At 37.0% G+C, this 26908-nt stretch overlaps 1 protein-coding gene across 1 annotated transcript in view; it reads left to right on the plus strand.

Moving 5' to 3' along the window:
- The window catches only part of EYS (eyes shut homolog), a 1185765-nt gene that overhangs the window by 622621 nt on the left and 536236 nt on the right, over positions 1–26908 (plus strand). The window contains 3 exon segments of the mRNA XM_032484469.1: positions 22578–22770; positions 23919–25220; positions 25223–25672. Coding sequence (XP_032340360.1) covers positions 22578–22770; positions 23919–25220; positions 25223–25672 — 1945 coding nt within the window.

Here is a 26908-nt window from a genome sequence, read left to right on the forward strand (position 1 = left end):
ATAGATAGATATAGATAGATAGATAGCACATCTTCTTTGTCCATTCACCTGTCAATGGACATTCAGGTTGCTTTCATGTCTTACCTATTGTAAACAGTGCTGTTATAAACATTGGGGTGCATGTATCTTTTTTAATTAGATTTTTTGTGTTTTCTGAATCTATGCCCAGGAATGGGATTGCTGGATCTCATGTAGTTCTAATTTTTAGTTTTCTAAGAAACCTCCATACTGCTCTCCATAGTGGCTGTACCAATTTACATTCTCACCAACAATGTAGGAGAGTTCCCTTTTCTCTACACCCTCTCCAGCATTTATTTGTAGACTTTTTGATGATGGCCATTCTAACCAGTGTGAAGTGATACCTCATTGTAGTTTTGATTTGCATTTCTCTAATAATTAGTGATGTGGAGCATCTTTTCATATGCCTGTTGGCCATCTGTAAGTTTTCTTTGGAGAAATGTCTGTTTAGGTCTTTTGCACATTTTTTGATTGGGCTGTTTTTTGTTTTGTTTGATTAAGCTGTTTTTTTGTTTAATTGAAGTATGGTTGATTTACAATGCTGTATTAATTGCTGGTGTACAGCATAGTGGTTTATTTTGAGCTGTTTGTATATTTTGGAAATGAATCCTTTGTTAGCTACAATGTTTGCAAATATTTTCCCCCATTTCATAGGTTATGTTTTAGTTTTGCTTAAGGTTTCCTTTGCTAGGCAAAAGCTTTTAAATTTAATAAGGTCTCTCTTTTTTTAATTTTTGCTTTTCTTTTTATTACTCTAGGAGATAGATCCAAAAAAAATATTGTTGTGATTTATGTCAAAGAGTGTCTGCCTATGTTTTCGTATAGTAGCTTTATAGTATCCAGTATTATTAATTCATTTTGAATTTATTTTTGTATGCAGTGTTAGAGAATGTTCTAATTTCATTCTTTTACATGTAGCTGTCCAGTTTTCCCAGCACCTCTTACTGAAGAGACTGTTTTTTCTCCACTGTATACTCTTTCTCCTTTGTCAGTGATTAATTGACCATAAGTGCATGGGTTTATTTTGGGGCCCTTGATTCTATTCCATTGATCTATGTGTCTTTTTTTGTACCAGTATCATACTGCTTTGATTACTAGAACTTTGTAATGTAGTCTGATGTCAGGGAGCATGATACCTCCAGCTCTGTTCTTTTTTCTCAAGATTCTTTTGGCTATTTGGGGTCCTTTGTGTTTCTATACAAATTTAAAATTTTTGTTGTTTTAGTTCTGAGAAACATGCCATTGGTATTTTCTTACAGATGGCATTGAAGGTATAGATTGCCTTGGGTACCATGGTCACTTTAACAATATTGATTCTTCCAGTCCAAAAACATGGCATATCTTTCCATCTGTTTGTGTCATCTTCAATTTCTTCTGTCAGTGTCTTACAGTTTTCAGAGTACAGGTCTTTTGCCTCCTTAGGTAGTTTTATTCCTAGGTAATTTATTCTTTATTATGCAGTGATAAATGTGATTGTTTCCTTAGTTTCATTTTCTGACATTTTGTTTTCAGTGTATAGAAATGCAACAGATTTCTGTATGTTAATTTTGTATCCTGCAACTTTATCAAATTCATTTATGAGTTCTAGCAGTTTTCTGGTAGTGTCTTTAGGGTTTCCTATATATAGTACCATGTCATCTGAAAACTGACAGTTTTACTTTTTCCTTTCCAATTTGGATTTATTGATTTCTTTTTCTTCACTGATTGCTGTGGTAAGGACTTCCAAAACTGTGTTGAATAAAAGTGGTAAGAGTGGGCATCCTTGTTTTGGTCCTGATCTTGGAATGCTTTCAGTTTTTCAATATTGAATATGATGCTGGTTGTGTTCTTGTCATATATGGTCTTTATTATGTTGAGGATTGTTCCCTCTATACAGTTTGTTGAGGGTTTTTATCACAGTCAATGTTGAATTTTATCTAAAGCTTTTACAGCATCTATTGAGATGATTATATGATTTTTATGTTTTTTAAAAAAAATTTTAATGTGATGTATCACATTGAGTTGCAGATATTGAACCATCCTTGCATTCCTGGGGTAAATCCTACATGATTGCAGTGTAGGATCATTTTAATGTATTATCGAATTTGGTTTGCTAATATTTTGTTGAAGATATTTGCATCTATATTTATCAGTGATATTAGCCTGCAATTTTATTTTTTTTTTTCTTGTTTTTGTCTGGTTTTGGTATCAGAGTGATATTGGCCTCATAGAATGTGTTTGGAAGAGTTATTTCCTCTTCAACTTTTTGTCATAGTTTGAGAAGGATAGGCATTAACTCTGAATGTTTGATAGAATTCACCTGTGAAGCCATCTGTTCCTGAATTTCTTTGTTGGGAGTTTTTTTTTTTTTTTTTTTTTTTTTTTTTTACTTTTTTAAATTACTGATTCAATTTCATTACTGGTAATCAGTCTGTTGATATTTTCTATTTCTTCCTGATTCAGTCTTGTGAGATTGTATGCTTTCAAGAGTTTATCCATTTCTTCTAGGTTGTCCATTTTATAGGCACATAATTGTTTGTAGCAATCTTTCATGTATTTCTGTGGTGTTAGTTGTAACATCTCCTGTCTCATTTCTGATTTTATTTAAGTTCCTTTTATTATCAATAAGTCTGCCTAAAGAGTTATCTATTTTATTTACATTTCAAAGAACCAGCTCTTAGTTGCATTTCTCATACCCCTAGTAAGATGTCTGGTCTGGGGAACCCAGTGTGCAATGTGTAACTCCTGCTCTTTGGAGAGAACTTCTGCAATTGTCATGTTCCTCCTGTGTGTGGGTTATCAGCTGTGGGGATGGGTCTTGGCTATACTGCATCTCAACCCTTCTGACCCCTCTCTTTGGGTTCCTTCTTTATGTCTTTAATTGTGAAAAATCTTTTCTACTAATCTTCAATTTGGTACCATAGTTAGTTTCTCTGTAAGGATTTGTAATTTTGTTGTGCCTGGGGGAGGAGGTGAGTTCAAATTCTTCCTACTCTGCCATCTTGGCCTCACCATTGACAAAACTATTTTAAAAGCAGGTATGACAAATGCATAAGACTGTTGAAAAATTGCTTTTTAGATTTTTTTCTCCTTTTCCAACTAATCCTGAGGGTAAATGGGTTATTAAAAAATAAGACTCATAATTATAGTGAGATGTCAAACTTCATTGGTATCTTATGTTTTTTTAAAAGAATGTCATTCATGGAATGGTACAGAATTTCAGAGAGGCTGAAGAAGAAATTAGTTAGAAGGGCTGGAGAATAGGTAAATTGAATCACATTAGGATTAAGGATTAAGTGTTCATTTAAAGTATCTGTGAACATGAAAACAGTGGGCATGGGGGAATTGGCAACTCACATAGTGGGGTAAGTCATAGCATTATAGCAGCAGATTACATGGGAAGAGGCTAAACATTGCATTGATTATCACACTCTAGTGTAATTTTTACTTATTTATTTATCTGTCCACTCTGTCTGTTGATTTTGAGCTCTTGAAGAGCAGGGATGATTGTAGTATCTTTAAGAGCACCAGATATAATATACATGTTTTGATTTTGTTTATCATTGTTGAGGATTTTTTTTTTTTTTTTGAGTTCTTATCATATCAATGATAGTTCTTTTAAGCTCCTAGTCTGGTAGTTGCAGAATTTCTGCCATATATGAGTCCAATTTTGGTAGTTTCTCTATCTTTTCAAACTGTGTTATATTTTAGTATGCCTTGTAATTTTATATTTATAGTCACACATGATGTGCCAAATAAAAGTAACTGAGATAAATAGATGTTTAGGACAAGACTTTATTTTTACCTAAGAGTCAGGCCATGTTTACTGTTTCCTTCTAGCTATAGGTGCCAGAGGCTAAAATTTCTTCTCATTTCCTCATTTTGCTTCCCCGATAATCATTGAGTTTCCTCAGAGACTTCTTCTTAAATAGATCTGATATGTGCAGTTCTTTCAGTAGTAGCCCCCTGTTATTATAAAGGGGCCCTACTGCTGTAGGTAAAGTGGGAGAGGAGGGGGAGTTTTCAGCCTTATGATTCAGTCTCAGTCCTTTAGTGAACCTGTGCCTCATCTCTGGGTTGTGACTTCCATGTGTGCTTATCAGCCTCCCCCTTTCTTAGACATGAGAGGAAAGCTTCAGAAGGCTAGAGCTGGGTATATCTTTTCTCCCACATTGATTACTCTTGCAAATTGATTTCCCTTGAGGTCAGGCCTTGTTAAGAAGAACAGAATGCTCTGGGAATACTTCAAAATAACTATTCTTCTCCCTCCTGCTAGAACTCCTGGAGGTAAAACTTAGAAGTATGGGGGGATTCCCTAAAATCCTTCCCCAACCTCCAATGGAGTTTTTAAACACTAAGGCTTGTCCGTCCACACTGGACCTCCAGCATTTTGTCAATTACAGTTTGTTTCTCCACCTGGGACTGGCTCTCGCAATGGTTTCTGCTCCTGAGTTTCTGCTCTGGTGAGCTATTAGTCTCTGTTACTGTCCTAATGTCACCAGTTTTGGGGGAGAAGTTTGCCCTGTGACCTCAGTTATCTGACAGAACTAAGAGGAGCTGTTGATTTCAGTTTGTTCAGCTTTTTATGTTTATGAAATAGGAGCCATACCTCTAAGCTTCTTACAAGCTGGACCAGAAACCAGCAGTCTTGTAATTGTCTTAAGAATGGAAGGACCTATGAATATATTTAATAAGGAAAATAGGTGACTTTCCCTTCATTCATGAAATTCAATGCATCTTTAAAAAATTGATTTCCTTATTCTAATTAGGATTCTCAGATATCTCACCTCAAAGGATTGTTCTGTTTTTCCAGAGTTTCTTGAGAGCCTCGTGGAATTGCTTAAATGATGCCAATTTAGCTAGCAATCAGATTCTCCACTAGCATGTAGAAAATAGAAAGCGGTGCATTACTTTGTGCACAGAAGTGTAACATCTGTTAAAATATATCACATTATTGGGGATATGCAAGCATTGAATTTCTAATTATAACTTGAAACAGCAAAACAATACAAATCATTAAGCCTTTTACTGAAGTAATTTGTTGCTACACATTTTCTCCCCACATTGTCTATTTTTGTTTAACTTCAGCTTCCCTCCAACATCATTCTTCAAATAGATTTCAGAATGATGTTACATTCTTTCTATATTCCTTCTACTTAAGCTGTTTTTAAAACTCTCACTTATTACATTGTCATATAAGAATGTTAACTCAGCTGACTATTTATGAGATTAGAGAAAATTGATACTGCTACGTTTAGTACTAATACAATTATTCTTTACTTGAGAGTGAAGGGTAACTTGAGAAGTGAACATCCCTGCTATTTTTCCTATTTCTGAACATTAATTTTAGTAGATAACATTAAAGACCTGAACTCTCTGATTTCCTTAATGTTTAGAGCTGTGACAGTCTCTGACAAGTTGATAATTAGTGTGTATTATTCTTCTTAGCAGATTTTAAAGTGAATTTTAAAATGATTTTAAAGTGAATCAAAATAGCAAAATACTTGCATTATTCTGAAATTCAAGTGCTCTGTAAAAGACTTTAAGTGACAACATAATTTACTGAATGTCCTAGACTTGCTTGCTAACACTTTCAAGACAAATGATCTCCTTTTTTCAGTTTGATCAGCACTGTTCTTTTCTTCCTCAGTAAATGAATTTCTACCAAACGAAACAAATCCATACATTAAGAAATGACGGTCATTGGGTCATACTTATTGCATTTTGCAAATGATAGCAGTCAGTAAGTGTTAATTGCATTCTTTCAATTAAAACAGAGTTTTATATAGTATAGAAGCTGTATTTTATTAAACAAAGTGGAAAAAAAAGGAAAAACCACTTTCTGAGTGAGAAAAAATGCTCTACATTCTACAGCAATAGAGTCTATATGCAATATCTCATTGTTAAATGTCATCTTCAAAACAGACCTAAAACAAGGCACATGATAGCAAGACAGACTATTTGATTTTAGGTTTCTTTTTGGTTCTGGTGTCTATTTTCTCATGATATAAAGTGATCGTTGTTGTTAATAAACATTTACAAGTATTTGCTGTGTTCAAGATGCCAGGACTAATTCTATTAAATAATCAAGTTTATTGTCTCTATATAGGACGTACATAGGCAAAGTCACAATTCTTAGATAGACTCATAATAATTTATTTTTTAAAGAAAGACGTTTCATTCTTTTGACATATGTTCATATGTGAGCTCAAGTTATTGATATTTTAGATCAATCAACCACATCCTTTGGACACTAACCATAGCAACATACTTGTAAATCATTTGAAGAAAAATATGAACACGCACTGTTTTTATTTTCAAATTAGGGAAGGAAGGACAGGTCCAGATGCAAACACTTGAATGCACAGGAAAACAGCAGCAGCGCTCCTTTTAAGGCAAAACTGTGATGCCTTGCTTTAACATATTTAGAGCATATTCTGTGGGCAGAGCACTATCCTAGATGCTCAGTATAATGTAAAAATGAACTAGTTTCAATTTCTCACCCAAAGAGAGCTTTCAGCTGAGTGGAGCAGACAAATGTGTATGGGATAACAGCAAAGTCTACAATGGGTTCATGCAGGAAGCTGTGTGCTGAGGGAAATGGAGACATTAACTAGGACACTGTTTGTGGTTCTAATATTAAAGTAATAAGGCTTTTGGCAAATTCTGAGTAAAGTCCTCATTAGAAGAGCTTTCTTAAGGGACAAAGACTATGGCTTCCTCCCAAGGGTTAGAAAGGTGTCTCTGAAAATGCCAAGATTTCCTCTGCCTACCCATCTTGGAAGCCTACCATAGGAATTACTCAGTACCGCTGATGAGAACGCTAAGTATGCACCAGTTTACAACAAAGGTTCACCTACTTCTCAGGACCAGCTTCACCACAAGCAGTGCATCCTGTTAGAATGTGTTCTAACCATCCTAAGCAACACAGGAACTTAATCTTGTGTAACCCAAGGGATGTGATGATATTGGAGAAGAAAGAAAGGTACAAATTTGAACAAAAACTTTAAAAATTGGTAGTTCTCTGTTTTAAATAAATATGATTCGTCTCTTAGAGTTATTTAGAGATCACAGGTAATCACTGACCACCTCTCATCTTTATGCATCTGTTTCTTGTTTAAATATGGACTGGTGGAGTAATGTTCATATTTGGTAGAAATTTAAAATATTCTTGGTGCTGTATACTACCTCAAAGGAGAATAGGATTAACATTTAGACCTCAGTTAGATGGAAAATTCTCTGAGCCTCAGTTTCCAAATTGATAGCATGAGCATATAGATGAGCTGACTGCTAAGTCATATTATAAATAATGACATGTATCCACCATTATAGTATCACACAGAGTATTTCCACTGCCCTAAAAATCCTCTGTGATCCACATCTTTATCCCTTCTTCCCTCCCCTGTAACTCCTGGCAATCACTGATCTTTTTACTATCTCTTTAGTTTTGCTTTTTCCAGAATGTCATATAGTTGGAATGATACAGCCTATGATTTTTTCAGATTGCCTTTTTTCATTTAGTAATATACATTTAAGTTTCTTCTATGTCTTTAATGGCTTGATAACCCATTTCTTTTTAATGCTGAATAATATTCCATTACCTGGATGTACCACAGTTTATCCATTCACTTGCTGAAGGACATCTTGATTGCTTCCAAGTTTTAGCAAGTATGAATAAAGCTGTTATAAACATCCATGTGCAGGAGTGCGTTCATAAGTTTTCAATTCATTGTGTAAAGACCAGGGAATGGGCAATTGCTGGATGGTATGGCAAAATATATCGATATGTAAGAAACTGTCAAATTGTCTTGACTGCTCATAAGCAATTAGGTAGCATTTTATAATTTGTTTTTATAGCAGTTGCTGGAACTGTAATCCATCAGATCCATTATTTGCATGGCAATATGTTTACTACGTGACCAAGCTCGCCCCTACCCTCTTCTGTCCCCACCTCCTCTCCTCTTCACTCTCCTCTGCTTCTCTCCCTTGCAGTGAGTTCCCTGTGAACATCCAGCTTACTACTGTTCTCCAGGTTGATACCAGTTAATAGATTCTACGTAAATCTTCATTTATCAAATGAACGAGAACATGGATGGGTCTATAAATACTTGGGGTTTAATTAATCATATAATGAATTTGCAATAACAGAGGCTATTGGATGCAAGGCCACATACTGTTAAAGATACAATGAATTCCTTTCAACAATAATAGTTAAGGTGATTTAAAATATCACTTAAGCCATAAGTGACCATCAAAATTAGTTATTATTTGTGAAGCATTAATTATTTGCTAAATTAAATGTTTTAGATGCATTACCTCTAAGTTTTAAAACAAACTTGTGACATAAGAATCATTACTATTTTTATTGTGCAAAGAAACAGACTTAGAGTGGTTGAAACACTTATCAATACCTGGGAGATGCAAGAATTACGTTTGTCCAGTAAATCCAAATCCTATACTCATAAACACTAGGTTAGAAAGATTTTATTCTGCATTCAAGTATAGTTCCAGACTTTCTCACTCTGAGCTCTGCTCAAATTTCTCTTGTCAAAAAACGTCTACATTAAAAAGGACTTAACTCAGATAATTCCTACAAAAATTCTCTTATATTTCTACACCAACATTTCTTATTTCACCTGATTGTTACGTTGTAATAAATGAAACTGTGCATTTTACATCCGCCGGTTGATTCTATAAATAATTAAACGCAGGCTCGGCAGCAGAAGGAAACATGGTTAACACACATCTGCTGCATTTCTTTGATGGTAAAAACCAATCTCTGTTTCCCTGCTTTTCCTGGTATTGGAAACAGCAGGATTTTAGTGCTTCCCTTGCAGCCTAGGAGTCTTTTTTATTTTTTAATTCATACTCAATGCACCTGGTTTAGTATTTTTCCCCTTAATTAAAAACAAATGGAAATAAGAAAAGAGTCGGTCTACAGGGAAGAATGAGACCTGTTGCCTGGCCCTCACCACGTGGCTCAGGGGCTCCGAGGTCCCACACGGCATATTTTGTTCGCTGCATTTGGTTTAGCTGAGGGGTTAGATGGTGTCCGTGCATCGTAGCTCTTGATTTGTTGGTCTCCCTTTGTGTAACTGTTTTTCGGTGATTTGCACTTGCATTAAAGGGAAAGACTGTAAATATATTCTCAGGATTTGAAGATCAGCTTCAAAGTATTCTAACTGGACGCATAACCCACTTCTATCTGAAGAGAGAAAGACGACATGCATTGGTGTAGGGTTACAGTATGATACAGAACATAGATAGGGTTGGTCATGCTCCAAAGCCATCCTATTTACCGTTTTAAAACGAAGACCTCACCTTTATATTTTAACAGTAGAGAAAAGTGTAAAATCATCTGTGTTTTGATGAGTCACTGATGTGTGTCATGAGCACAACTGTGGTCACTTTGGATGGTATAGAAGAGTATCCCAATGAGAGAGAGAGACAAATAAATGATATTTACTAACTGATGTGTTTTTATAGAAGTCTATATACATGATGCTATAAATGTCAAAAGAAAGAGAGTCCAACTTGATTTGATTAAATTGGCTCCAGAGGAGATCCAGTAAGACAGCAAGTCTGAACGATGAGGGTAGCGAGTATGACCGGGTGCAGGTAGAAGCTGCCCCAGTAAGAACAGCCGTAGGAGGCTGCAAGTTATTTACAAGCAATGCACATAGAAGGAGGGGTGAGTGTATTATTAAAAAAAAAAAAAAAACTTATTACACATATTTTAGCACTTATTTAGGACTTGATTAACAGAAGCCCTTGAGATGCGGTTTAAGGAATTCAAACAAGTGAAGAGATAAAACATGAATAGAAACAACTATTACACAGATTAGAAGGAGGTAAGTGGCATGAAGTATAAACAAATGAAGACTCTAGGGATTCAGAGAATGAAGACATTATTTTTCCACTGCAGGATTAGGAAATGAATCATGAAATAAGTGCCTTTTCTCAGGAGCAAGAGTTGAACACTGTGTGACCGAGGAAAGACACCCTCAATGTCTGTACTATTAGGTACAGACGCCCTCAATGTCTGTACCATAAGGTTGTGAGAAACAAAGCTTTAACTTCCTACTTGTCACTTCTCACATGACATTTGGGGAATCCTGGGTAGTTCACATGGGTCGATCGATAGTGTCTGCTACCGCATTGTTCCTGAAATAGTAGGTTAGGCAGCCCAGGGTGTTGGATTCTGAGATATTTTTACTGGCTCTTTTCTTGTACATACTCAGGGCTCTGAATCAGATATCAGATTCTAGGACTGGTGATTCACAGACAGTGGCCTCAGAGAAATCTTTAACATGCTTCAGTTCAATGGGGTAGGGGGTTGGAAACCACAAATTAGAGGATGCTATGGGCATTAGGACCTCAGAGATTAGTCGTAATAATCACACTGATACTTTGCACATGCTGTGATTATCACAGTTATTAAATGATTAAATGATGGCTGGCAGAGTACATTCTCGATATTGTTGTGGTGAATCAGCTTAAACCAAATCCAAATTATTTACATTTAAATTAAATACAATGATATTTCCAACATGAACTGTGCCACAGTCAAACCTGTAACTTTAAAATGCAAACTACTTGTGCTTTCAAAGCCCAGTATCTCTAAGTATAGTTAATGAACAAGCAGACCACTAGACTTCTTTGTTTAGGATCACAGAGACAGAAAATAATTGGCATACAACGGAATTAATTCATTGTAGGAAGTTGATAAAATGCCATTCAGTTAAAATTTGGAGGTACTCTATTCACATGTATCTTACATCAAAATAACAAAATTTATCGCTATATGGATTTTTTTAATTCTAAAAATTGATCTGCACTTTTAGTTTTCTTTTTTTATGTGAAATCAATAGAAAAGTATTCAGAGCACATTTGTTACACAGGGGGGTTTAGTCTAATCGTTTTATAACTCCAAAAACTGAAAAAAAATTATGTTTTTTTATGTACAGGTGCATTTTCAACTACAGAAAAAGGAAAAAAATGTTGAAATATCTTCATTATAAATGTATTAGAAATATATTCTGTATGTACCTTGTTCTGAGTAACTTGTATGTATAATTTGTATTCAAATGTGTGTCATTTCTTAAATTGTACTAAATTGTAAGTAATTAAAACTTGGTCCTCAAATTATGGACCCATTGTGCTCTACAGGGTTTTTGTCACCTGTGAACATCAATGGGAACCAAGTAATATGAAGATCTTGTCCTAAAACTCCAGTTCAACATTTCTAATCAATTGGTGTTGACTAGATCAGAGGCTCTTGGTCTCCATCTCATCAGAACTGTTCCTCTCTTCTTTCAGCCCAATGTGAAGCAGCCTTACATAGCCTGAGACCACAATTTCCCCAAGAGTGTCCTTTACTAGCCTGTATTTCACACACTGAGCCAGACACTTAGAGACTATTCTGGCTCTTAAAAAGGTATATACTATGGGGAGTGCAAAATATGTCAAACGGTAATCACAGTATGATAGACAAGACACAGTGAAGATCTGCACAATATTTCATGAAAACACAGTAACAATGTACAGTTGACCCTTGAACAACACGGGTTTAAATGGCATGAGTCCTCTTACACACAGGTTTTTTTCAGTGGTAAATACTTTAGCACTACGCAGTCCGCAGTTGGTTGACTTGGAGGATGCAGAACCCTGGATATGGAGAAACCAATGAGTTAGAACCAGAGTTTTAGCTGTCTGGAGGGTCAGTGCCTCTCACCTCCACATTGTTCAAGGGTCAACTATACTTTTTTAAAAAATGAAGGAACACAGAAGGAAATACTGAAAGAACACTACCAAGAGAATACTGAACTGAACCAAAAAAGCTGAGTACCTAGGTTACCAAGTTCAGGGTAGGAATATGGTGCAGAAGTGGGGATTCAGGAAGGAAAACAGCATATGTGAAGTAGGAATTAACATAACATATGTGAAAATGTGGTAAGAAATGAGAATAAGTTTTGAGAAATTTCCAGTGGCTTTGTGTGCCAGGCTAAATCACTTTGACTTTTTCTCAGGAAAAGCAGTAATGATGATTTTCTAAGGTGGGGAATGATCTGGTTAGAATTTTATTTTGTTTTATTTTATTTTACTTTACTTTATTTTATTATCTTGTCTCATTTCATTTCATTTTATGGGGGAGGTAATAGGTTTATTTTTTTATTTTTAACGAAGGTACCAGGGATTGAACCCAGGACCTTGTGCATGTTAAGCATGCTCTCTGTCACTGAGCTGTACCCTCCCCTAGAATTTTATTTTAAAAAATGACTATGGGACATATTCCACCAATACAGGTAGCAACGGGACTGTCTTTCCATCAGCTTGCATCTCCCCTTTAGGACTTACCAAGCAACAATAAAACCTCACTCAGGCTCTATTTTTTATCAGCCCCCAAAGCCCAGGAGTTACCTCACATATGTTTCAAGGTGGTGCAGGGGATGTTGCTAAGTGCCTTTGATCTTACTTAACCTTCCAGTTCTTAAAATGTCAAAGAATTTGCCCATTCTCCCCAGCCCATCTTTCTTTAGCAGCATTAAGTATCCCTTAACCAGAGACCCTGGCAAAGGGAGAAATTTGTTTTCTCAAATGGCGAGGATACAAAGGGAAAGTGTAATGGCACTAACTGTACTTTTTCATCTGTCACCTCTGGTCTGGGACAGACTATTCACACGACTTGGGCCCTTACTTCTCAAAGTGAACTTGATCACCTTTGTGAATCAAGCCTGGCATCTATTGAACTCTTATATTTGGTTGCTTGTATTTCTTGTAACATAAGGCATGTGAAGGGTTATTTTGTGTTTCAAACATCAGTTAAGCAAGTTGTGAGTGGGAACATATACTTTGCAAATTCAATTACTTAGTGTATAAAGATAATTTTGTAAATATTATTTATATGCTCATTCAGTAAACATAGATTGGCTAGCAGCCTACCAGCACTGTGCCAAGTAGAGTCCAGAATGGAACAGACACAGATTTCTGCCTAGCGGTGCCTGTAGCAAAGCAGGAAACACACATCAATCAAGGTAGTAGACACATGAAAATAAATTTCAGTAAATAAAATTCAAACTGTACCTAGTGTTCTGAAGGAAAAAGTAATTGCAGTGGGAGAAAAATAATGCAGGTGACAGAGAAGATCTCTCTAAGGAGTGGACACTTAAATGAAGACCTGAGGATGAGAAGAAATCATGCAAGGGAAGAGGGAGAGTTGGATGTGCTCTCAGGGGGATAAACATGTGCAAAGGTCCGAATTAGGAAAAGATTGCCATATGTGATGTAGCAAAAAACAGACAATGTGTGTTGAGCACAGCAGGTGTGAAAAAAGCAGGGAGACGATAAGGCTGTGGAAGCAAATAGAGTCAGGTTATGCAATGAGACATAAATAATGGCAGAGACCCCAGTAGTCACAACAGCACTATTTCCAACAGCCAAGACACAGAAACAACCTAAATGTCCATTGACAGATGACTGGCTAAAGAAGTTGTGGCATATTTATATAATGGAATACTACTCAGCCATAAAAAAGAATAAAATAATGCCATTTGCAGCAACATAGATGGACCTGGAGAATGTCATTCCAACTGAAGTAAGTCAGAAAAAGGAAGAAAAATACTATATGATATCACTTATATGTGGAATCTAAAAACAAAAAAAGACACAAATGAACTTATCTACAAAACAGAAACAGACTGAGAGACATATAAAACAAACTTATGGTTATCAGGGGGAGAGGGGAAGGGAAGCGATAAATTGAGAGTTCGAGATTTGCAGATACTACCTACCATATATAAAATAGATATACAAGTTTTTCTGTATAGCACAGGGAACTATATTCAATATAGTAACCTATAATGAAAAACAACATGAAAATAAATACATATATGTGTGTGTGTATATATATATGTATATATATATATGACTGAAACATTATGCTGTATACCAGAAATTGTTGCACCATTGTAAATGACTATGCTTCAATTTTTTAAAAAATGGCAATGAGTTTGGATTTTCTTCAAATATAACGGAAATATATTTAAATTTTTTTCAAAAGGGAGTGATGTGATCTTAGTCAGATGTTTAAAAATCCTTCCTGTTCTGTGAAGAACAGTCTGGAAAGAAGGTAGAATTATGAATGTAAAAACAGCTGGGATGCTGCAACGATTGTGTGAAAGACAGTGATGGCTTGGTCTATGGTCTTAGCAAAGCAAATAGAGAGAAAAGTACATTTGAAATATACTATAGGAGAACAAGCAAGGCATGACCTTGAGTAGATGTGTAAGACAGCAGAGAGCAAGAAATCAAAGGTAGCTTGAGCAATAGAGTGATGGTACTACATTTCCTGAGTGGAGATCAATGGTTACATGTTAGAATGGAGGAGCTGAAGGAGCAGTTCAGTGCCATAATACTGTTCATGTTACATTTTAGGTCCCTATGAGTTATTTAACTAGTGACGTTAAATAAGTCATTTCGTAGTACAAGAATACACTGCAGAGAGGTGTCAAGTGGAGATACAATTTTGGGACCCATCAATATATAGATATCTTTATGGTTTTTTTGAATAAATGAAAATGCTTCTGGGGAAAATGCAGGAAAAAAAAAAAGATAAAAGACTGAAGATAAAACTCCAAGAAATTCCAAATTAAAGACGAGGATGAACAGAAGAAGCCAAGAGAGGAAGTGAGTAGGGAGAGAGGTAGGACATATGAGAAAAACAGAATGCTTCAGAAGATAGTGGTGGATTCTGTTAAATATTGTTGGGAATTTGAATAAAATGAAGACCCCCACATGGTGCTTTGAATTGAACAGTATGGTTGTATTTCTGGAAATTTACAAGGATGGTTTTAGTGACATGATGGCATGACAGCTGAATGGCTTGAAGAAAAAAACAGAATGGGTGAGACTTTGTGAATATCTCTTTCAAAATGTGTGTCTAGAAAGGGGGAAAAGAAGCAAGGAAGTAGCAAGATAAAAGTTTCTTTTCAAAATAATGTTCTCTTTTATTTTTTTCCAACAAATGTTTGCTAACTCCCAACTATGAAACTATGTACTAGAGAGCACACGAGCCCTGGCCATTCAGTAGAAAGTGGAACAGACATCATAGTCCTGCTGCTTACAGGCATGGTAAAGACGTGTAAGTTGGGTTGGCATACAGGGAGTCATATCGTTAAAAATCTAACTATTGGCATGGACCCTGTCTATTGATTTTATGTAGGAAATTCTCAAAAATTAGAAATAAAAATATGTATCTAGCCCAAATGTATAGCACAAAAATATGTCAATGTTACATATTTTACACAAAAGTATTTTTAGCATTTGACCTCTCTCTGATCATTATTCTCCTGTCATTAATATAGATTGTTTTATTATTATGGGGTGAATCATATCAATCTTCAGGATATTAACTCCTGCTTTCAGGCTGAACACTGCTTTTCATCTCCCAATCAAATTAGATGACTGCCTACAGAAATCTGCCAAGTGTCCTTTAAAAGACAGCATCACTGAATCAGTTAATGGCTTAACAAGAAAAAACAGAAACCATCCCTAGTATTTATAACAGAGGAAACAGGTTACAGAGGTGAGGGAAGATCTGAGACCCAACCAGACAATAGAGAGGGAAGCAGAGATTAGCAGCAGTATGAACCCACTGCTTGGAAGACAGAGGGAGGAGGTGTGTCCATGATCTCAGGTCATCTGAAGGATGCAGGAATGGGAGCGGAGGAGCACAGTTGCTGTCTGGGATGCCCACTGCCTGCACTGTGGAGAATGGAGCTAAGATACTTAAGTTTCGCTCCTCCTCCCACCCTGTCCTGTGACTCAAGTGCCTCCCTTTGGTAGAAGCCAACTGATGAGGAACCCAGGAAATGCAGTTTGCAGGGGGCAGGACTCCTCTAACATGATGCAAAGCATAAGAGGGGAGTGGAGAGGAATGGATCTGAGGTTACAAAGGCCCAGGACAGACTCAAATGAAAGTTACACCCCCCCACCACCTCTTGGTGACTGTCACCTTTTGTTGATGGGGTTCCTAGTATGCTGATTGGCATGATGGGCACCGTCTCCAGGACTGGATGGGACCCAGAATCTCTGCATTTACTATGCTGCCATTGGTGGGACAATGCATTAGTTTTCTCTTGCTGCAGAGCAAATTGCTACAAATTTAGCAGCTTAAGATACCCCCATTTATTAGCTCCTGGTTCTGCAGGTCAGGAGTTGGCCTGGCAGGGCTGCCTCCCCAGGCTTCTCAGCTCAGGCTGAGATCAGTGTGTCAACAGGACTAAATGCCCCTCTGAAGATGGGATGAAAATCTGTAACTGAGCAGGACTCTGTGGGGCCTTCTAGGGTCATATCCTCTGCTGATCTCTTCTCTGAAGCACCCAGATAATTGTATCTCATGTATATTTCCTGATGCTAAAAATCACCACCAAAGGGAAGAAATTAACTACTTGATGATCAAGAGCACGTGGCCCCGAGACCTTCTGGCACCTGGGGTTTGATAGTGTTGACCGCCCTGTTATCTCAGCATCAACCAGTCAGAGGATTGTCATGAGCTGATCACTTACCCTGTGACCCTCCTCCCTCCCCTGCCCTTTAAATATGTTTTGTGAGACCCTTTAGGGAGTTCGAGGTTTTCTTGGGCTCCTTGCTGTGCTCCTTGCTCAGTCCTGCAGTAAACCTTTCTCTGCTCCAAACTCATGTTTCACTTTGTTTGACCTCATGGTGTGTCAGGCACAGGGACTTGCCTTCAGTAACAAATCTACTTCCAGGCTCCTTTCTGTCACTGGCAGCATTCAGCTCAGTGATGCGCGCCGGCCGGTTGTGGGTCTGGATTCCAGGTGGCCACGCTGGCTGCGGCTGGTGACTGTTTTCAATTCCTAGAGACCACTGGGATTGTTTGCCATGCGGCTCCTAGTTTTCAAACCAGCATCAAGACTCTAATCTTTGTTATACTTAGAATCTCTGGCTTCCTTCCTCTGCGACCAGCCAGAGAAAACTGCTTTTAAAAGGCCTATGTAATCTCCCTTTCTAAAGGTCAGCTGTACCATGTTCCACAACCTGACCTACTCATGAGGTGAAACCTGTCATGTATTATGGGGGCCTATACACTGGTGGGCGAGGGGTAGAGGGTGGGGTGGGCAGGAAAGCTGGATAAAAGTCACCTTAGAATGTAAAACTCTGCCTGCCACAGGCAGGAAACTATGAAGTTTCAACTTGTCCTTCTTCCCCCTTATCTAACAAATTATGGAAAAAGTATACTATCTAGATGTAAACTCTATGACATATATATGATATGGATGATTATAGGTCTTGTGACTGGACAGTGATTTGTACCTTGTGACCATAAAATAAGAATTTTATGCGGTAAATTTATGCAGTGAAATTTCTATAGAATTGGAACTGATATAAATGATGTAAAACTTTGCCCCCAAAACAGAGATTATTTCAAGAGAGCTTCAGTTTAGTGAACCTTTCCTAACGAAATATGATCATTTCAATTAGCATGAATTGAAAGTTTCACTGTCAACAAGCCTGGGAAGAATTTATTGCTGCTTAGTACTGTAATTGATGGGGCAAGTAAGCCTATACTTAGAAACTGATTTGCCGGATTACTTCATTTTGGTTTCTCTCCCTGATGTTTTCTTTAAACCCTCCAAGAACACCATACCATGAATTTAGCATGCCAATCATCTGCACTGTTTCTTCTAATTATCAAAAAGATATTTCATTTTAAGAAGGTATATATTCCCAGGAGAAAATTTTCAAAGAGCATCAAGATACAAGTGGGTAAATCCACTGTTACAGTCTAGGAAAATCAGTGTATAAGCAGGCTGATGTCATGGGTGTGTGACCTGTGAGTTGCACAAGACCCTGACATTATAAGAACCCACCTCCTGCCACACAGGCACACACACACACACACACACACACAGCCCAATGTTCTGCTGTTGTTGACTTAAATATTTAATCATTTTTCAACAAGGGATTTATTTTCATTTTCCCTGGCCTTCAAGAATTATGTACACAGTTTTCTATGTAAACAGTGACATATATTAATAATGTATATGCCAATGGCGTTGGAAAAATTCAAGCTGTCAATTTTTGTAAACTTTGAAGAGTAAATTTGGCCCACCGATTCTGAAGAAAGTAGATTAATCCACTGAATTAAATTGATATGAAACTGACTGGGACAATGGGATTTTGTTATTGTTATCGGCTATTACATTCTCATTGTTTCAAGTAGAAAATAAGGCTGGACTACAATATTACATCTTCAAATGTTATTGTCAGTAGAATGAAAAATGACCCACTGTGTTGTAAACTCATTTTGATAAAAGACACTCTTTCACTCAGAACTTAACACACTGTTTATGATCATTATATTTAATTGATTGTGAAGTTTGTTAAACAGGCTAAGTAGAAAAATATTTTAATTTTTTTATCTAGAATAATCGGCTATAGGGTAGAATGGTTCATAGCGAACGTTGAAGATGTAACCAGAGGCACAAATACAGTACAGTGACGGGGAGGGTGAGTTCTGGATTCTCACTGCCTGCATGTGAGTCCCGGCTCTGCCGTTTGCTAGCTCTGTGACCAGAGAATTCAAAAGAAGGGCTATGGTTTCTTTTAAATCATACTTTCTTATTAATTGAAATGATTTAAGGGTAACTCTGCCTCAGGACAGGTTCATATTTTCGGTTTCCTACTCTACATACATATTTGGATAGCTAATAAGCTTCTCAAATTTAAAGTATTTAAATAGAAATCTGGATCTACCTTCAGCCCCTAACTGGTTTTCACCAGTATTCTTCAAATTAGTAAGTGGCACCTCTACTCACCCCATTAATAGGAACAAAAACCTAAGCATCATGAATTAACCTTTTCTTCTCACTGCCAGACATCTAGTGAGCCAGCACGTCTCACAGGCACTGCCTCCCGCATGCCTTCTGACAGTGACCTTCCTCTCTCTATTACTACTTTCCCTCCAGGTGGGTCTGTTTCTGTCTCTCACCAAGATTACCACCAGCATCCAATGGGCATCCCAGTTCCCATTCTTTCCCCAACTCCAAACTCCCTTAAGAGTCTATTATCTGCATAGTGTTAACATAATATTTCCATAACATAGATCAAATCATATCTTGTCTACTCTAAATACTAGATATTCCAGTGGCTTCCTGTCACTCTCAGAATTAAGTCCAAATTCAAGAACAAACAAATAAAGCGAACAAATCATCCTACATGACTGACCACTTTCCTGGCCGGGTCCGTGACCTCACCTCCAGCCACGAACGGCTGTTCCTTATTCTCTTTTTCTACACTGCCCAGATGTACTTGGCTGTTGCTCAAATATACAAAGCAGGTTCCTGCCTTGGGGTCTCTGTACTACCATTCCTTTTGCCTTGAATATTATTTTCTCAGATATTTATATTAATTCACATTGGGCTGTGTGTGTGTGTTGTGTGTGTGTGTGTGTGCTGTGTGTGTGTGCCTGTGTGTTGTGTGTGTGTGCCTGTGTGGCAGGAGGTGGGTTCTTATAATGTCAGGGTCTTGTGCAGCTCGTAAGTCACACACCCATGACATCAGCCTGCTTAATCCTCCTGATTAGAGAAGGCTTCCCTGACTGCTTTGACCAAAATAGCCCTCCCTGTTTTTACTTATTATTTATCTCGCAAAATTTTGCCCTTATGCCAATAGTTACCAATTAGTATTAATTAAACAATTCTGATTCCTTTACTAAAATATAAGCTACATGATGGGAGAAACTTTATCTTGTTGACTAGTCCATTGCCAGCCCTTCCAACAGTCACTGGCACTTAGAAATTGACCAATAAATATTTCTCGAGCGCAAAGATGTAGAGGGCTACATAACAACCATTAAAAAGCAGATGATCGTATTCTTATAAATCTTTGACTGAAAAGGTCCCATTTGCGTTATTTTCCCTAAATATGGATTCAGATAGAAAAATTATTTTTAAAAGTCATAAAATTTTGTAGAAATGATGATCATCATCTTGGCACATATTAAGTTTCAATAAATATCAGTGAATAAAACATTATATAATGGTAGGCACAGGATACATATTTGATAGGGGAATGACGCATTGGCCAAAGAAGTTACCATGATAGCTGTGAAATTAAGGAAGAAACATACAAAATTAAAGTTTTACTGAATTAAATCAAAGCTAAATATTTGAAATGCCTGTATCTTTCAGCGTAAGCAAACAGTTATAGAAAAAGAAATGTTCAATCGTTTATGAGGTGCTTTGTTTTGATTTAATTGTCCGGGAGCTAACAAAGAATATTAGAAAGAAAAGGTAAGGCAAAGATTGATATATATTAGTAAGGGAAATGCTAGCTACTGTAACAATAACCTCCAAAATTTTCCTAGATTAATGTGATAAAGATTTGTCACTCACATGAAGTCCAAGTGAGTGTTCCTGATTTCAGATCTTCTCCTTCAGATAGAGATTTAGGAGCATGTGCTGCCTGCTTTTTCTGTCTTTCCATCTTTAACATGTGTTTTCAGAGGTCAGCACACAGGGGAAGAGGCTGGAGGTTCACTTCTAACATATTCACACTTCCGTGGTTAGAAGTAAAGTCACGTGGTCACACAGAAACACAAGAGTGACACAGAGTAAACCAAGAGGAAGAGGAAGTAGGTTTAGTGAACACGTGGTAAGCTTTGCCATGCATTTGGGGATTTAATTAAGGAAAATTTGGAAGTTTCTCTAGGATAAATTGTGTTGGCATGTCTGTGTGTGTGCAGACAGAGAGGGAGAGAAAGTTCAAGTCAATTAAAATCTACTTGTAAGAACATTTCATCAAAAAATATGATTTAAGTCACTAGTACTTGGAAATATAACAAGATGTTTCCTATCAAGCTCAAAATTGGGAAAATAAATTTAGCTTTGAGAGTTAAACTCTAAAAACAGCACAGGATGGATGTGAGCCTGGGCATGCGACACAGGAAAGATGAAGCATGGCTTCCTGGCTGCTGGACCTAAGTGTCACCTGGAAGATGAATGTATTCACACATCCACAATATAATAGGTGACACTATTAGAGAACAAATTAGAATCACAGAGACAAATGTTGTCAGTGCCAGTGTAAATTCATCTAACAGGTAGATAACTTTAGTCAGGGATACAACAGGGAACATCAGGTATTCGAGATCATTCTTATGGCAGTATCTTAGTCTGATGTTGTCAAGCATTCAGACAACCTAGTTTTGCATGCTCAGATCTAATGCACATCATGGAAATCTGTGAATCTTGTGTAGCTCTGATGACATGGAAGAACTTGTTGATCACGGGGCCTTTGAGGATCTCTTAATCCTGCGATGGTGATTTCTCGAGGTAGTTAATGACATAAAGGCTTCTGATTGTGATTCAGGAGAATACTGACCACAGCCCTGCACATAATTTATGAGTTGTTAACAGCTATGTTTTCACTGTAAGCTAGAATATTGGCTTTCTGGTCTCTATCCTAGTTTTGCATGCATTTTCATTAAACTGTGAAGTCTTTCCAGGGCACCCTTGAGTGGAGAAAAGGGCAATCAATCTCTTAGTCCTGAAAGTGTGGAATCATAATAGATAGATTTTTCTTGCTGTTTCTTCCATCACTTCTAGCTTCTTTTTACTACTTTTCTACATGTTAGATTTTTAAGGTAGTTATATGACATTAAGAAGACTTTGATCTTTATAAGTATTTTCAAAAGTGAATTAAAAGGGAATACAGAATGTATAACTGTGAAACAAAAGAAAAAGGATATCTAAAGCAAAATTTACATTATGTGCAAATTAGATACAATCTTGGACAAATGCTGGAGGAGTGAAGCAGTGATACTCACAAATGTGTCTAGTGTTAGGAAATAGGCTTTTATTAGTATTTTAAAACAATATTTGAATTGTATTTCCTTAGAGTTCAAAATGCTTCAAAAACGTAACTAACTTTTAACTGTACCTTTAAAGGAGAATCCCTGATCCATTTGCACTTATTTATGCATGCATCACAATTCTCTTTCCTGTAAGCTAAAAAATAATTTCTTTATGTAGAAATTATTTTATAAGTATATGGCAGAAATAGGCTATTTTGATCAAACTAAAACATAAAAGGCTCATTGCCCTGTAAACCAATGTGGATTAAATTATTCAGAATATCACAAGAGAATGTCTTCAAATTATTTGTTGTCAATACTGCATTTTATATTAGTTTCCAACTAAATATGATATTTAGAGCAGAAAAGTTTATAATTTGTAATGGAGCTTTTATATCCATATTGACTACCATACGGTGCAGATTCTTCATTGGAAAAAAAATCCTCAAAGCAAATGTATTTTGACTCAAAATTAAAGGAATCAGGAATAAATTTAGGCATTCAATTGAGCATATCCAAAATTTAAAGAACTGAATTAATTTTGAAATAGAGGCAAAATTGACTGTAAAGATTCCATTTTCAAACACAATAAGGTGATGATTTGAGCTCTCTAATAAAACTAGGAAGATGCAAATGACCTTAAAGCTAATGTAAAAAGAGGCAGAGAAACTCTGAGCTTAGTGATGGTGATTGTCGTTTGCAGACCTGCTCCATTGGGCTTCTTTGTGGTAATGAAACAGGAAGAATCACCTGTTTATGTCCTGGTTCTCAACGGACAGACGTCACTTCCACACACACATACCCACTGCCCACTTCTGAGACTTCAGTCAGTAGCCTCCCGCCTGGAAGGGCTGCAAGACTGTGGCCCATAATGAATACGTCTCCTGCTGATCAAAGTAAGTGGGTGAGAGTAAAATATGGAGAAGTCTGAGACTGAAAAAGTTATGTATTGAAACATATATTCTGGCTGATTTCAATCTTTATTTTTCTAAGACACTATTTTTTAGGGGTATAAAATTGTCTTAGAATTCCTGTTGCTTATGTGCCGAGTTTTAAGTTTTAAAAATATTAGTATCCTCTACTAAAACTCTTTCTGAAACAGTGCCAACAATGTTCATTAATAGTCTTTATCCTGATTGTAAATTTTGATAGATAACTGGACCCTAAACCCACCTCATTTTGTTTTTATCATCAGTAAAACTTCTTTAAAAGGCCTTGTACTACTTGCCTCATTATGTCTTCATTTAATATCCTCTGCCTCGTTATATGGAAATTTATACTCCTATCAATTTACTGGAAAAATACTCAGATTTTGAAAAATCTGGTTTTTTTTTTTTTCTATTGTGAAGTATTTTTGACAACTTGAGTATGTTCTGACATGTCACTTATTTACTAAATCAATTTATGCCATATTATGAATAGTATATTGTATGCAAAATTTCAAATTTTTTCCTGTCAGGATAATCAGAATGAGAATTATAGCCCCTAACAAGGTATTCTTGTTTAAAAAGTTTTTAAAGCCTATTGGATATTATAAGCATAAAGGTAGACTGCTCTATTTTTTATCTGTATAATTTCTGTTCTTTTAAAGAATTAAGTTAAATATAATGGTATCTAATGTAAAGAATATTTGGCCTATTTAGAAAGTAAAATGACATTCCTAACGTTTCTAAATCATTAGGTCAAATATTCTTTGATTTTTTTTTTCAATGACAAACAGATGTAAATTTTCATGCTTTACTCTTCAAAGGGGTCATTTAGTTTGGAATACACATGTTGATTCTGCAGAACACCATTTGTTCTGAATTTGGCCACCCCAAGGACTGTGAATAATAGGACTCTGCATTTATGCACTTTACGAAGTCACTAGACTTTCTCAACCACTTTTATTAGAAATATGATTTACAGAGCTATATTTGTCTGCATATAATGGGTGTGAGGTGGCAGTGCAATTTGCAGAAGATTTGGCCCAGGGCATAAATCATTTTTCTCTTTCTTTCTTTCTTCTTCTTTTTTTTTTCCCCCTCCCTTTTCCTCTCTGAAGGTCCAAAACAGACAGACATTTTCAAGCATGATAATCTCCCAACCACTGGTTTGGCAGCATTAAATCCTGGCACATCCTTTGAAAGCGATTTACCGGAAGAACTGATTTCCACGAGAGAGCTTTCAGCCAAACACAGTCTTCTTTCTTCTGCAGACGTTTCCTCTTCTCCATTTACGAATTTTGGCGTGCATGACCCAGCACGCTCTGTCGGGGGCAAAACATCTGCATCACAGACGCCCACCCAGACTTCACCGGGCTCACCAGGACTCTTTTTCCCTGGTAGGGGAGAGAGGAGGACCCCGTTTGGCATCTCTTCCTCGATGACAGGTTTTATTTTTCCTTCACAATCTTTACTATCTGAGCGCTATCAGACTGATGCCTTGTCTGCTCCCACGATGAGTTCGGCAATTAGTGGCATTCCAGGGGCTGATGTTGAGTTAAACAGACACTCATTACTCTCCCGTGGATTCCTGCTTACCACTGCTTCCGCAAGTGCACCTCCAGTTGGGGGTGCTCGTGGGGCTCAAGAGGGTATTGAAGAATATTCAGCTGTCTCTTTCATTTCAAGAGGAGAGTCCAGGAGACAGCTGAGCTCTGCGATGTGTCGCGTGTCTCCCGCGAAGATAATTACATCCAGCCAGGTAACCATCTTACACCCATCAGCGCGGCCCCGGTCCCCCGCGCCAGCCTCCGCTCCCAGTGAGTATCAGGTTATTACTGAAGCATCTAGCAACAGGAGACTCGCAAACAGCACACCACAGGCTGCTGATTCTTTAAGTGAATTAAGCCAAACATGTGCAACATGCTCTATGACTGAAATAAAATCCTCTCATGAATTCTCAGATCAAGTTTTGCATAGCAAACAGTCCCACTTTTATGAGACATTCTGGATGAACTCAGCGATATTAGCCAGCTGGCATGCACTAATGGGAACTCAAACTACCACTTCTGGGCATTCGTTGTCTTCCGCTGCTGAAATAATGCCATCAGTGGCAAACACAGAACTGTCATCTTTATTTCCTTCTAAAAAGAGTACAAAAAGAAGAGTTTTGTCCCCATCCTTAGAGGAATGCATTACCCAATCAAGTAATTTGGATGTTAATTTATGTTTGGATAAGGTTTGTTTATCCATTGTCCCTTCACAAACTGTCTCTTCAGACCTGATGAATTCTGATTTGACTTCAAAACTGACTACTGAGCATCCTTCGGTATCAGAAAACATTTTTAAACTATTGAAAATGGGACAGTATGGTATAACTGTGGGTCCCACTGAGATGCTGAATCAAGACAATTTGTTGGGCGTGCAAAGCGTGAAGGGTCTCATACTCAGTTCAAACCTCACACGGGTGATAGTTCTCTAGATTTTGAAATTAACTTACATAGTCGTCCAGAAAGTACGCATTCAAGTGACCTCAAAAACAACCCACCACCATACGTAGACGTCATGTCTGATTTTTCAGAAGTCACTGCTGGTGTAGCCTTCTCTACGGTTTCAGCATCTCAGTTACTTCCAAGACAGACCTCATTTCCCACATCTGTACTTATGCCAGCTAGGACGTATTACACAGATTATCTGACCTTGACATCTGATCTAAAAGAAGACGTCAGAATTTCTTCAGAATGGTCCAGATGGGATCTTCAGCCTAGTGTACATGGCCAGGAATCTCCTCCTGCTGGCCAGAGGCTCTCCGTCACCACATCTCTTCCTCTGTCTTCACTGGAGCTCATTCCAGCATCTACTCAGCTGATTTCTGGTGAGTTTCTGTTTCAGTTCGGTAAACTTTTAGAAAAGAGTTTCTCTTCAACAGAGAAGAAAGTGCCTGTTATGGTCACCAGGTGCTCTAAACAGCCTCTTTGTAATCAGGGCAGCAGCCCGGTTCAATGGAGATGCTACCTGCTGTTGCACCTGACCCAGGTGGTTATTCTTTATGCACTGCCACAAAGGCTCCCAGATCAATGCAGGAGTAGGTAGGAGACGGCTACACTGCTGGCAAGCAATCAGAAACTGAACTCGTTCAATTCATGACAATGAATCTTTCAAAGTTTGGGAATAACTCTTATTATTCTCATTTCTTAAAATAGCTTCTTTGTCAGGTTGAACACAATATAACATACATTTTCTAACATTTTCTTCAGTGCTGGTATTTTTTTAAACTGGAAAGATGAAAAAAATCAAGGGAACTTTATTGGGTTTTCCCATCCTACATGGTGTGGCTTATCACTTCTTAATGCAAAGCTGTGAGGCTTTCATTGTATACATAACTCAGAATACAAATTAAATTTATGTCCTTTATTTAACAAAAACTCTATATAACAATTGAGAGAAGATAATATCCCATATATGAAATTGAATTTGGAGTCTTGAAATAATTAATGAAAAGCTACTTTTCTTAGATAATTGTTTAAAATTAAATTTTAATTTAATTTCTAAAATTAAAGCATTTTAGAAATTACTAATCTCCTCTACCTTTGTAAATTACTATCAAGTTGGGAATGCATGCAAAAAATTAGTTTAAAGAATTGTATTTAACAGTAAGTGAAGATTTTTTTGTTTCATTTTTAAAAGAAGTTCTATCTGGTAGAATTTTAAGTGTAGTTGTGGCAATGAAGTTAATTTTCCTTCAGTGAGAAGTTTATAGGTTGTGTGTGTGTGTGTGTGAGGGTATATGTGTATGATTCAGAAGAAATGCGTATTAGATCAATATTTTAAAGTTTTGAGGTGTGTAGCTTATGGCTGGGAACGCAGTAATATGAAAGACCAAATCATTGTATTTGGTATGTCCAATAAGATATGCTTAACTTTTCAACGTTTCTGAAAATAACATGGTTTAATTACACACTTAAATGTATCATCCTTATACTTTAACAAGATGGTGTGGTTGTATAACTTACAACTCATCGACAATACCTCGTAAGTCACTTCTCAGATGGAAGGTTCTTAGTTACCACAGCTGAGTTACACCTTCTCCTCTTGTGCAGAAATCCCACAG

Source organism: Camelus ferus, chromosome 8 (genome assembly GCF_009834535.1).
Source record: "Camelus ferus isolate YT-003-E chromosome 8, BCGSAC_Cfer_1.0, whole genome shotgun sequence".
In the NCBI taxonomy this organism is placed as follows: Eukaryota; Metazoa; Chordata; class Mammalia; order Artiodactyla; family Camelidae; genus Camelus; species Camelus ferus.